The 12,077-nt window shown below is 33.8% G+C and overlaps 3 protein-coding genes across 3 annotated transcripts in view; 1 reads left to right on the top strand and 2 right to left on the bottom strand.

Moving 5' to 3' along the window:
• Window positions 1-12,077, bottom strand: part of LOC109596328 (cadherin-99C) — a 380,168-nt gene that overhangs the window by 99,331 nt on the left and 268,760 nt on the right. The window lies entirely within an intron of this gene.
• The window catches only part of LOC109596325 (Krueppel-like factor 9), a 150,983-nt gene that overhangs the window by 9,906 nt on the left and 129,000 nt on the right, over window positions 1-12,077 (bottom strand). The gene's annotated exons all lie outside the window — the stretch shown is intronic.
• LOC126265044 (uncharacterized) lies at window positions 4,501-6,373 on the top strand. The gene is made up of 2 exons (XM_049965368.1): window positions 4,501-5,691; window positions 5,755-6,373. The coding sequence occupies exons 1-2, from the start codon at window positions 4,671-4,673 to the stop codon at window positions 6,324-6,326; spliced, it is 1,593 nt and encodes a 530-aa protein (XP_049821325.1). The 5' UTR covers window positions 4,501-4,670; the 3' UTR covers window positions 6,327-6,373.

Genomic DNA, 12,077 nt, shown 5'->3' with positions numbered 1-12,077 from the left:
AAAATTTTAAAATTCAAATTATTGCTTTCATTTTCCATATAGGTGTCATTAAGAATTGCATTCAATTTGTAGTTGTTTCAATTTTCCGGCACACATAACAAGACTCCGATTTTAATGTAAACTAACATTCCGACTGTTCCGAACAAATTTGCCGTTATTAAATTGAAACTAAACGTCCGCGGTGGCAACTAAGTTGGTTACTTGGCAATTTGTAGGTGTTATAACTATTAGTAATTATTTAAAGGCGCGACGGCGTGTACATACGCTTAAAGAGCGGTCCTTAACGGCAGACGGTGGTGCATAAATCATTTGGTAAGCCCCTGTTACCACGGTTCCTCCGCGAAACTTTTCTCTATTAATTCCACCACCGGCCTCACTTAATTTTCAAAGATTTATTAACGGGCCGAAATCGATGTGATTTCGATCTTCGTACACGAACGTTCCAAACCAGTTGCGGACGACGTCGGTGCGCACTTGGCGAAAAAGTGTAACGTATGCAAATACAATAACGCCCGCTTCCACGGTGCGGTGTCGCCGAAACGTGACCAGCAGAGAAGATTTATTGCACGATGCAGATTACACGGATGCAGATGGCGTACGCATGTCTGTCAAGGGAATACGCCGTTTGTCACACACCTACTGCACACCCCCGCATTACCCCCAACGCGGCCTCGATGTTATGTATCGTGCATTTGGGTCCGGGCAGCGACGGTCATTATGCCACAATACCCATTGACTTGTAAGTGAAATTAGACTGTCAAATTAATGGCATAATTCAGGGAACGTATCCATTTGCTAAGTCTTATCCCTTTGTCACAGCCGGGTTGGTCGCGTTTGATGTCCGAGATTGGATCGTACATGCTGGACATATATTTAACGTCATCAGTTCAAACAGTTTCTTTTAAGTAGGAAACTTTCAACATATGCAAGTCCGACTTTGTTAGTTATTTATGACATCTTCGGCTTCGTTAACAAGAGGACTCGTGAAGTTTTAAAAAGACAATTAAAAAAACATTCAGTTTCCGCCGTCAGAAGTTTAAATGAGTACGAAGCACGAATGTATTAGAGAAATTCTCAACAATAAACTTCAACGAAATAGACCATTCATTTGTCTGAACTATAGAACAAACATAATGCCGAACAAATCTCCTAGCGAAATTCATTATTTATGTGAAAGTAATTATAAAAATAAGCAGCGAATACGGGTTTCCTGCTGAGTCCACAGATCTGTGAAATATACAATTGTTCAAATAAAACTATTGTGTTTACTCTTGTTTTATTTTAATACTTTACACTTGCAATTTATTAATTAACTAGTATAAAGTTACTACTTCAGAGAATTTATTTTATCAACAGGTTGAAAATAGGACACTTAATTAAATAATTTTTAAAGTACTCAAAATGCATTTACTTATTGCATTAGTATGCAACGTTGCGCAGCGTTTAGTATAAATTACTTTACTCTTACCCACAATTAATTGATTTTCGCAATCTTTCTTCGTTTCACTTCAAACCCAATTTAAATATTTAAAATTCTTTAACAAACTTAATTCACACTATCGCTCATATGTAGAGCAACTTTGGAAATTTTCATTTGTCTTAATAAAAGTGTACGTTTAAATATTCATTAGGGTGGGTAAAAAAAAATTGACTATTTTTCCGACACTGAAAAATTGGTTTCTAGACATTTCTAAAAAATGCTCTCCAAAGATGTGCTCTTAATTTTAATAGGAAGCTCCTCCTCATCTCAGTTTTCCATTTTTTCTTCAATCCCATATGGTAAAATTCATACCTCGCCATTAGTTGATAGTACAGAAAATTTTTATTTACATTTTTTGTAGGAAACTGAATGCTCTACAAAATGGTCTTACAATTATTTGATAACTCTTTCCATTTAGAAGATATCCGATGATTAAGTTTAATAAAAAAATTTTTTTGACTATATATATTTTTGTAGGAAATTAAACACTTTACAAAAAAGTACTCCTGTGATTAATCGATTACTCTAACCATTTAGAAACCCAATACGGCAATATAATTAATATTTCAAAAAAAAAAAAAAATAACTATAAAATAACCTATAAAAAACCCTTACATTCAGCCTTCCTTTATTTAGTATCTAATCCATTATTATTAATAATTTCTAAACACTTCAGTAGCTTTTTAATATAGCCGTTCGATATTGCTTTCTACTGATTTTGAACTTCTTCGTAGTGTCTATTCAAATTTGGTAGTTTTTTGCATGAATTTTCCGATTAATTTCATCCCAAAGGTTTTCAACTAGTTGTGTTTGGTGCCGGCCAGTACATTACACGTACTCCTTGAAAAGCCAACCATTCTTTAACCAACTAAGACGTGTGTTTCGGATTGTTATCGTGCTGAAAGATTCACCTTACTTATGTTATCTTCGATCGAAGTATATGATTCTCCAGAATGTCACTATATACAAAATGATAAATTATACTGTCTATATGAACCAGCAGGCCCATGCCAAACCCAGAAAAACATCCCCAAACCATAACCTCCTCACAGTAGGTCTAGTTTACTTGGGATTATAACTTTCATTAATTGGTGTTCTCTCCCATGAAATGTCATCAGATAAGAATAACAGTAACCTTCCATCTAATGATATTGATCATTGTATTTTACTTATTTATTGATATTTTATCAGTATTGATTAATTAATTTATTTGTGTTAGTAATAAAAAATTGTACAGGTTATTTACTGATTTACCTTAATATATCCTTATCAGTAATATAAATCGATAAACACTACTACAGGAGTACATGTTTAATTAAAGTTATGTTATTATATTCTCAGTACAAACAATATATATTCTATTAGAATTCCATAGAGCCTTAACGTATAAATCACTAATGGTTTCATCCAGAATACTGCACGACATGAATCGTGTTCACCTAACGTTTATCATATTATTCTTTGACATTTTGCCACTGCGTTATTTATTAACCGGGAAATTGAACAAAACGAACCCTTTGATGTTATGTTATTGAATTTTATTTATTTTTAAAATCCGAAGTGTCGTAGCAGCTATCTCAGAAACATATTTATAATGCGCGACACATTTTTGTTTTTGATCCACGCAAATGCATCCTGGCTGATTGGATTGGAAATTGCCGGGCCATTTGTATGTGTTCTTCGTGTCGAACGACAGGAATATTTTCACGTCTGACACCGAAAACATGTTCCGATAGTTCCCCCTTTGACAAGGGAATCTGAATTTGCGCCTCACCTTCATCGGGAAACGTCTTGGTAGGCTTACACGAAATAAACGAACTGAGAGGGTTTCATCAATCCGCCAATCCGGACAAGGGTTGCATCTTGTTTTGGGACCTCAGAAAAATACAATTTAAGAGGGTGAAAATCTCTTTTAACAGTAAATTATGTTGACGGAGCTATTTCAATAACCGAATATAGTATTCACTAATAAATAGGCGGCACGTCATTATTAACCTCAGTTAATTTATACACTAGAGTGATGAAGTGCGGAGCTGTATAATCAAGATTGTCAAATGAGATTTGTTTAACCTTTACAACATCAATATTTGCATTCCATCACATACTCCATTTGTTTCCCTAAAGGTGTTATCTCGTTTATGAGATGCTGCCGTGAAATATTCATTAGTTTTGGCGTATTTATCCAGTCTGTGCCGCTCCATTGTCTAGTCTGGGAAGTGATGCGCCGGCGGATCATTAATTTTAAATTTTAATCGGTAAATCAAGACACCGATAGCGTGCTTAAGTGAAAACTAGGCTTTTATCAGGTTAATATTGTACACTCCAACTTAATTTAATTGCGCCTAAAACGATAATTTGTTATAAAAATTTATTAAACTCTAGAAACAATATTACTGAACAATCTTGCCATAATAACATATGAATAAAGCATGTTTCGTTGAAGGTAGTTTCGAAGTACCTCTCGGAATATTAGATCTAATTGCGAATGTACAAGTGTGAGAACTTAGTTTCGTCCGTATGAGACATGTTAGAATTACGTAGTAGGTAAGTTACAGTGCCATTCCGGAGAACCAATTAGCAAGAAAGTCAACACAGAGTCGTAATCAGTGGAATTATGTTCCATGTTCATGGATATTAATTAAATGTTTATTAAAATAGAAATTGTTATTATTTTGTAAATGCATTTCAAAAGTAATTATTGATAAAATATTGGTGCGTGTGATTTATACTTTGTACAACATTATAGTAAAGATAACACTCCGTGTAAAAACAGGCCTGTGAGTCACATACTGCGAACTTGAAGGTGGTACTAAATCACACACATCTGATAAATATTAAATTTGCCGTCGTTCATAGACAGTTTCGGTAGCTAACTTAATTAGTAAGTTTGGTAGATGAAGGACAGGATTTCATTGAATTAACGAGTTATCAGATACAACTCGCCGGAATTTCGGCATGGCGACACACGTTTTCTCGACACTAATTCCAATAAGTTACTTTAATTTAATCTTACATATTTTAATTTGCTTTGTACCCACGTAAATTTTTATTCGGTGAATTACCTATTTAGGAAACAAGATAAAACGTTGATAACGCAAAAAACAAACACTGAGTACTTGATAACAAAACTCGAAAAACGTAACAATTCGAATCATTCTAAATCACATATTGTTCGGACGTAGTCGTAATTATGAGAATGTTCATAATACCAGAGAAAGATCTTCGAAAGTTGGTGTGCTCCAACTGTGGTAAATACCTTTCTGTCCTACCAATAAAAACGACGATTAAGGGAGATGTATGTGGGAGATGTAGTGATATTCGTGGTGCAAAATCGAGTGTGGAAAACCGATATAAAGAAGGTCTGTTCAGGTGCATCAACTGGTACGATGGATGTAATAAGTTAATCTTGTTTGAAAATTCAAAAAAGCACGAGGAGAAATGTACCAGTGTCTCTCATGCGTGTCCCATTTGCCCAAGTTTCTCATGTACCACTCTGGAGATGATGCACCACTATAAACAATACCATAAGAGTCATTTCGTGAATTCGTACAAGGTTACCTGTGACGTGTCGGAGGAGAAGAGTCAGACGTATTTGTATTATTCGGACGTAGTGCTTTGTTTTTGGTATTTGCAATTTGAAGATAAGAAGCTTTCAGCCAGATGTGTCAGTTTGGGATCGTCCGATGAAGCATGTTTGATTACCCAACAGCTGATTATTGATAGAATTGATGGCCAGGAGACTAAGTATTTCAGCAAAGTACAACACTGTAATGGATTGAACAATCCCGAAGAGCATAAAATATCAGTACCCTTCAATTACATTAAACAATTTGCAGACGTTCCCAGACAATTCGATTTGCGGTTGAGATTGAACTTTGTTAAAATAAATCGCATATATGAATTAGAATTTAATCCGCAAAAAAAGATTATAAAGGTACCACCTACACCAAAAAAGGGAATAAAAGAAAAACGACACATAGAAACTCAAACAAACAATGTGACGAATGAAAGTGAGAATTCACAGGAAAAGGCAAAGGTACAAGTTAGTGACAAATGTGTTCAAACAGAGTTATATTCGGAAGTAGTATTGACAGATCAGTTTAAAGAGAACCACCCAAATTTTAAACTGAGCCCTTGTGGAACAGCTGTAGTGTCTTCAACTACCCAACGAAGAATTGAATTGGTATGCTCAAATTGTTTACATTTTACAGGTAAGAGAATGATGACGATCATGATGCAAATGTATTTTTGATAATAATTGGAATTACTTTTAGGTACAAACGTTTTAAGGTGCATAAACAAGTTACATGTGGTGTGTTGGGATTGCAAGGCATGGTGTACCCTTTGCGACGACAAAATTTTTGACTTCGCCACCGAATCCTCCACAATTAACGACGATCTATTGATTCCGTGCAGATGGGCATGTGACAAGAAATTTTCAGGAGGAAACCTAAGAGATCACGAAAAAATCTGCCCCGTACAACCACAAATTTCTTGTCCTGTTTTATTATGTGATTACCGATCGATTCCGATAAATATGAAAAATCACTTTACTCTTCACAGACAGTTTGACTTTTTTACAGAATGGCCGATGAACTTGTCTCATATTGGCAGAAGACACTCGTACTTTTTGTTGGGAAGTCGCATGTTCAAGGTTTCGAAGTCGGATGATTCCACGACGGTGGAAATTCAATCAATGAGTGAGCTCACAGATCACATAATGGTGTTGATTGTGATGAACATGCAAATATTTCTTACGGATGGCCACCCTGTAGTTTTACCGAAGAATGAAAATGTCAAGTTCCTATTGAGGAGAAATAAGTCTATAAATATTTATAAACAGTAACATTTGTAATCTCTTAATTGCAAAAATAAAAATTCTGTTTTCACTTCTTGATGATCTAATAATTTATGCGAATATTTATAACATAAATTTGTAACGAAATAATAATTTATTTTCACTTGACACACACCTGACAAAGTATTTAAATATTGCCATAATTTAATAATAACTTCACGTTGATGGCCAGCTATTAATCTTCTTTGCAGTTAAGTCGGTGACAAGCAGGAGCTGTAGTTAGTTCCGTGCGTCATTTTGTTGTTGTCTTCCTTAAACTAATATTCCGATATTTTCACGCCGGGAAGTTCGCCCGCTTCATTCCTTACAAATTACAAGGTAAATATCACGCTGCAGTAACACTTAAATTCCCCGCCTCTCGCACTATCTTATTCGCCAGAAGTTTGCCGGGCAACAAAATTTCGCGTGTTTTATGGAAAATTGAAAACTTGGAAATTATTTATGTCGAGACATAATGTACGGTTAGTGTACAGGGAAGTAAAGCTTCTTATATCAACTTGGGTAACTTCATTATTGGACTACACATTCAACAAATTGTCCTCCTATAAACGGAAATTGCTTCTTAAACGTTCCTAATTTATTTTAAGGTCATGTCATATTTTATTTCACACAATTTATTATGAAGATAATCTCTTTTTCTTTCGCCAGATAAGCGTTCCTGAAAATAAATTACTGGTTAATGGTAAACTCCATCGATCTACATTTTCTACTAAATCTTTTAAAGATAATTGCATCAATTGAAGTAATTATGAATGGAAAAATTCTATTTTACATAAGAACGTAAAATAAATAAACAATGTCATAAAACCAGTGACGTATTTCAACAGGCCAAAAAATATATAAAAATGAGAAATTTCGGGGGGATTGTTATTTTTACACTTTCTCATTTCATTCGAGAGAGGTATAATAGTAATATAAGGCTCCGGGGTATAAAATTTCCATTTTTATGACAGTTTAGTTTAATATAAAAATAAAGTGGATATGTGACTTTAAAAACAATAAAATAACCTATATCGAGACCTCTAGCAAAGAAATAACCTTTTACTTTTAAAATATGATCTAATAAAAAAACTAATTAATTTTTCTGTGTGTATATATAATATATTACCCCTAAATAAACAGCCATTGTAGCAACGTCAATACAGTTCGAAATTAATCTTTAACGCAAACGCAATAGATATAATTTACTTAACAAACATAACCGTAAATCCGGCAATTCGAGATACAAAACACATGTAACAAAGCTTGTAGTAAAAGTTTCCTAATTTAAGTTTTAATCCCGATTTATTGCCTTGATCTAGAACGGGCCATAATGGATATTAAATGCTTTGACGACCCTCGCTATAAATCAGACCCGAATAAATGCACCCTTTTCGCCTTTTTCAGCGGCGATTGTCCTTAGAACGTTCAGATAAACAAGATGTGGAGGACGTTCATTAATTTTAATACTTCCTGTTCGTTTAACAAACTTGTTATTAATCAGATGTGATATATTTTTACAATAATGGAAAGTATCGTCGTGTAACAACGGCAATATTTCAGCATCGAATAAATAAAAGTAAAAAAGAACCGAAATCCACCGCCGCTAGATTTATTTAGCCGATGTCCGGTCCTGAAGGTAAACTGACATAAAAAAACCAGAACATGCTAAATAAATTACATTTTATTGTAGCGTGCATTTTCGCTCGTCCGGTCCAAAATACACCAGTCCGTATTGTTTCTGGCAAAAAATCTAAACACCAGTTAAAAAATCAAGGAAACAATTTAAAATGAAGTAACAGGAAAATATGTTTTCTATTCAGTTAGTTCATTTCCGTGGTTTGTTATGTTTTCCCAGCATAATTTCTACAAACAAGACCGATTGTTATTATTAAATGCCAGTCTTTGCGAATAAATAGGAACGCGGGACTACATAATTACATCCTCATAATTATTTTTTAGGCGAGTTCTAGTGGAATGCTCCTCGTACCACCTGTAGTCCTGGCTGCTACAAATAGAACGTTCCCCTCCACCAAGGATTCAATTAACAATTTGCCGTTGTAAATCAAAACATTTGCATGTTAAAAGAGGCGATTTGTCGTCGTGATCACTATCCCTTAACGGTTGCACATCCTAGAAAATTCCAGCGCGATCGCGATTCCGGAGAGCGCTACCGGAAAAATGGAATAGTTCAATTTGCACTTGTTTAGCGTAATTCGGTTGATGAATAAGGAATGACGCGAGATAATCCCGCGAACGGGATAAAGAGCGAGACAGGAAGAGTCCCGGTCGGGATTTAGGGGATGTGTGTGTACGTGAGTGGTGCCTGGGGGAGAATAACAAAAGAGTGATGAAGGCGGGATATGATAATGGTGATTACATTTTTTCCGTGCCTTCTCCGTCCAACTTACGGCTGCAGTTATGAATGGAGAAATTAAATTTCGCCGGTCTATTATGAATGCGATGATTGGGGGCGGCGCACGGGGCCTTTCTGCCGCTTGGACAAGTGCGGAATGTTTAATGTTTGTTGGGCGAACAAAAAATGTAAGTAGCTTTAAGGCAGGTTCTAAAACTCGTGATTGTTTATTTAAACTGATTTGATCGAAAAAACGATTTTAAAAACATAAAATTTATATTTACATGGATTTTAAAAAACATTATTACAAGTTTAAAACTAAATAATAGTAATTATATAATATGAGAATAAAACAATGAAATGTTGATAAATTAGCAAAAATTTAACAAAAGGCTGTTAATTAATTTTTATATACAAATGTTATTGTTAGCAGCGAAGCAATTAAAATGGCGTTTGACAAAAACAATTATAAAATTAATTCCGGCTTCAAATAATGTTTAATGTTTATTTTAAATAAATAAACACACTTTGTACATTAACAGACTTCATCCAATTACACGAAACAAATCTGTGTAGCAAGACAGTATGATAAATTCTTTAAAAACTTTGTAATATTGGCAAACTCATATTTTCAACTTTTAAGTAAACACTTATAATTTGTAGGAAAACTTAATTAATGGAAAAGTTTTGCAGTTTGCACAACTCTCTTATGAACTTTGCTTTTTAAGTATTCAATTTTCCTTAAAATAGTTCTAAATTTTCTCGTTTGTATTCACTTTAACCCAGTTAGGAAACACTTAAATGGACTTGTAAGGTGAGACGTAAAAGAATCAAATTTATGTTTCCTCTTCATTAAAAAACAAATACGAAACTCCTTAAGAAGTTTATTAGTAAAAACATTGTTTGAACAATTAATTTAAGATGAAGAATTTACTCTGCTTTACTAGGGAAGAATATATATAGAGACATCCTCCGAAAATAAGCCCTATCGTAATTTTCGGAACTGTTTGTAAAATAAATAAGACCCCCGAAAATGATGATGTTTCAATGCACTACGAACAGGCTACTTAGACAAGAAGGATAGCTATATCGCAAGATATGAGAGATTCGGGCCAATGATTCAACGGGAAATGGATTTGGAAGAAAATCAGAATATAATTCAGAATTTTATTTATGACGATGTTCCATGAGAAGATGACATGACTGTAATTGAATAAATTTAAATTTCTGTAAATCTGTGTAAAATAAATAAAAATATATAAATATACTTTTATTTTTGCCCTCCACCGAAAATAAGTCCTAGCGCGTATTTTTATATATATATATATATATATATATATATATATATATATATATATATATATATATATATATATATATATAAGAAAGTATTGTTATACAGATATTTAAGTGATCTGAAACAAAGGCAGTATAAAAAATTAAAACAGACCAGATGAAACATGTGACAATGTACCTTTTCCCTATTATTCCATTTGTGCTTCGCTGAGTTATTTATAATGAGAATCTGCCCGGGAATATGGAAAAAGAGCAGAGCCGTAAAGATAATACATTTAATAACCGTTGAAAATGTTAGCGTGGTGCTCGTGCAGCGGAGACAAATCATGACTGGGAACCTACTGCCGTACTATTTATTTTATTGCACTTTATGACATCATAAATGAAACAGTACCGGAAATTTATTGTCTTCCAGTTACATTTCTTCTGAAAAATTCATTCATTTTTCTGCCCTCCACTTGTTTAGTCGCAGTCCGCCTTGATATAATTATTTTTGCGATGCCCTTCTACTTTATTAATAAAACATTTGACTCGAGAACAATATATAAAGCTTTAAGCCGTCAATTCGAATAAAATACTACGGCTTGGAAAATAGTTATGCAAGGAGTGCATTTGTTGTGAAAAAAAAGTCCTTATGGCTGTAAAAGACAACCAACCTTTCAAGACAAATCATTGTAAAAAATTTGAAACGCACGTAATTTGCTTCGATTAATAATATCAAGTATGTCAAACTATTTTATTGAAAGTTTCCTAAAATAATTGGACTTGCAATAGTGCACTTTGTAAAGTTGATTAACATAATTACAAGACTCGACGCAGATTAAAATGCAGGAGTGGATTAGTGCTCTGACAGAATGTTTCGAGTACTTATCACCAGCCCCCCTTTAATTACAAATTTTATGTGAATTCACTTGTCGAAATATTTTCTTGGGGTATTATCTGAATAATGCATAAATATAGTTCCGGAAGCGCGGGAAATTACGGCGAAACTTCAGTTATATTTTAATTTCAAACGCAAATTACTTCCATAACCAAAGCCCGCGTAACAGATATGCTCCGCGAGACTTGTCCGTATTAAATTAATTCAGTAATATGAGATTTTCAGGGGGGTTTTTCATTTTAATCACGCTCCAACCCGGGACAAATACAATTTATGTTTAAATCAAAAAATGGCTTTGCCACTAAGCATCTCTAATTAAAATGCGCCCGCAGTAGTTCGTGTCGTATTACAAACATTTCATTTAGCATTAGACGTCCACTGAAAATGCCACATATAATTGTAGCACTTGTTCTTTTTAGTGATGTTCAGTTTTAATAAAATTTTTCACGTAGTGTCAACAGTTTAATCCGGCATGAAGGGGAAGATGTGTCATTGTCCGTTGCTCCGCACGTTCTTTGTAAGCAAAATTGGTTGAAAAACACGACAAATAAACACGCGTATACCTATTGCGATTCATAATTGAAAGCAGCCTCACGATGAATACAAAATTTTATGAAACCCCGCCGATAGAAATTGTCGCACTGGCCGTTTCTTCACGAATGCAGGCATACTAAAACCGACGAAAAACACAATATTTTTTATTTTTATATCCGGAATCGTGAACGTAAATGTTTCTCATGTCATCGCAGATGTTCTGACATTAGGAAGCTTTTATTATATCACGTAAAAAAACTGTGTGCGAACAATTGGGAATATGAGATCGAGGGTTATTGTAATTGATATGATGCTGTGTGGTAGATTACTTACAAATGGCGTTATTACGAAGATCTCCGACTCCCTGTTTTTTTACATGAATGTATCAAATTAATACTGGTTGTTTCAAATGGAAACCATTTTTGGAGTTTGCCCATGAAATGGCTGAAAAAATTAGATTTTCTAAAAATATATAACTTGTGATATAATTAATTATCTTCACATAAGAATAATGAATGAAAAAAGGGAACGTAACTAATAATTTAATTTATGTTTTTAAAAACCTTTTTGTACTGACACATCTTGTTAAAATTGTGATATATTTAACTAATTAACATATTATTAATAGAATAGAGTTGTTGAGAAATGTTTTTTGAATATCATAGTTGACAGCTATTATATTTTCAACTACGAA

This window comes from Aethina tumida, chromosome 3, assembly GCF_024364675.1.
Source record: "Aethina tumida isolate Nest 87 chromosome 3, icAetTumi1.1, whole genome shotgun sequence".
In the NCBI taxonomy this organism is placed as follows: Eukaryota; Metazoa; Arthropoda; class Insecta; order Coleoptera; family Nitidulidae; genus Aethina; species Aethina tumida.
This window is presented reverse-complemented; position numbering and strand designations above follow the sequence as displayed.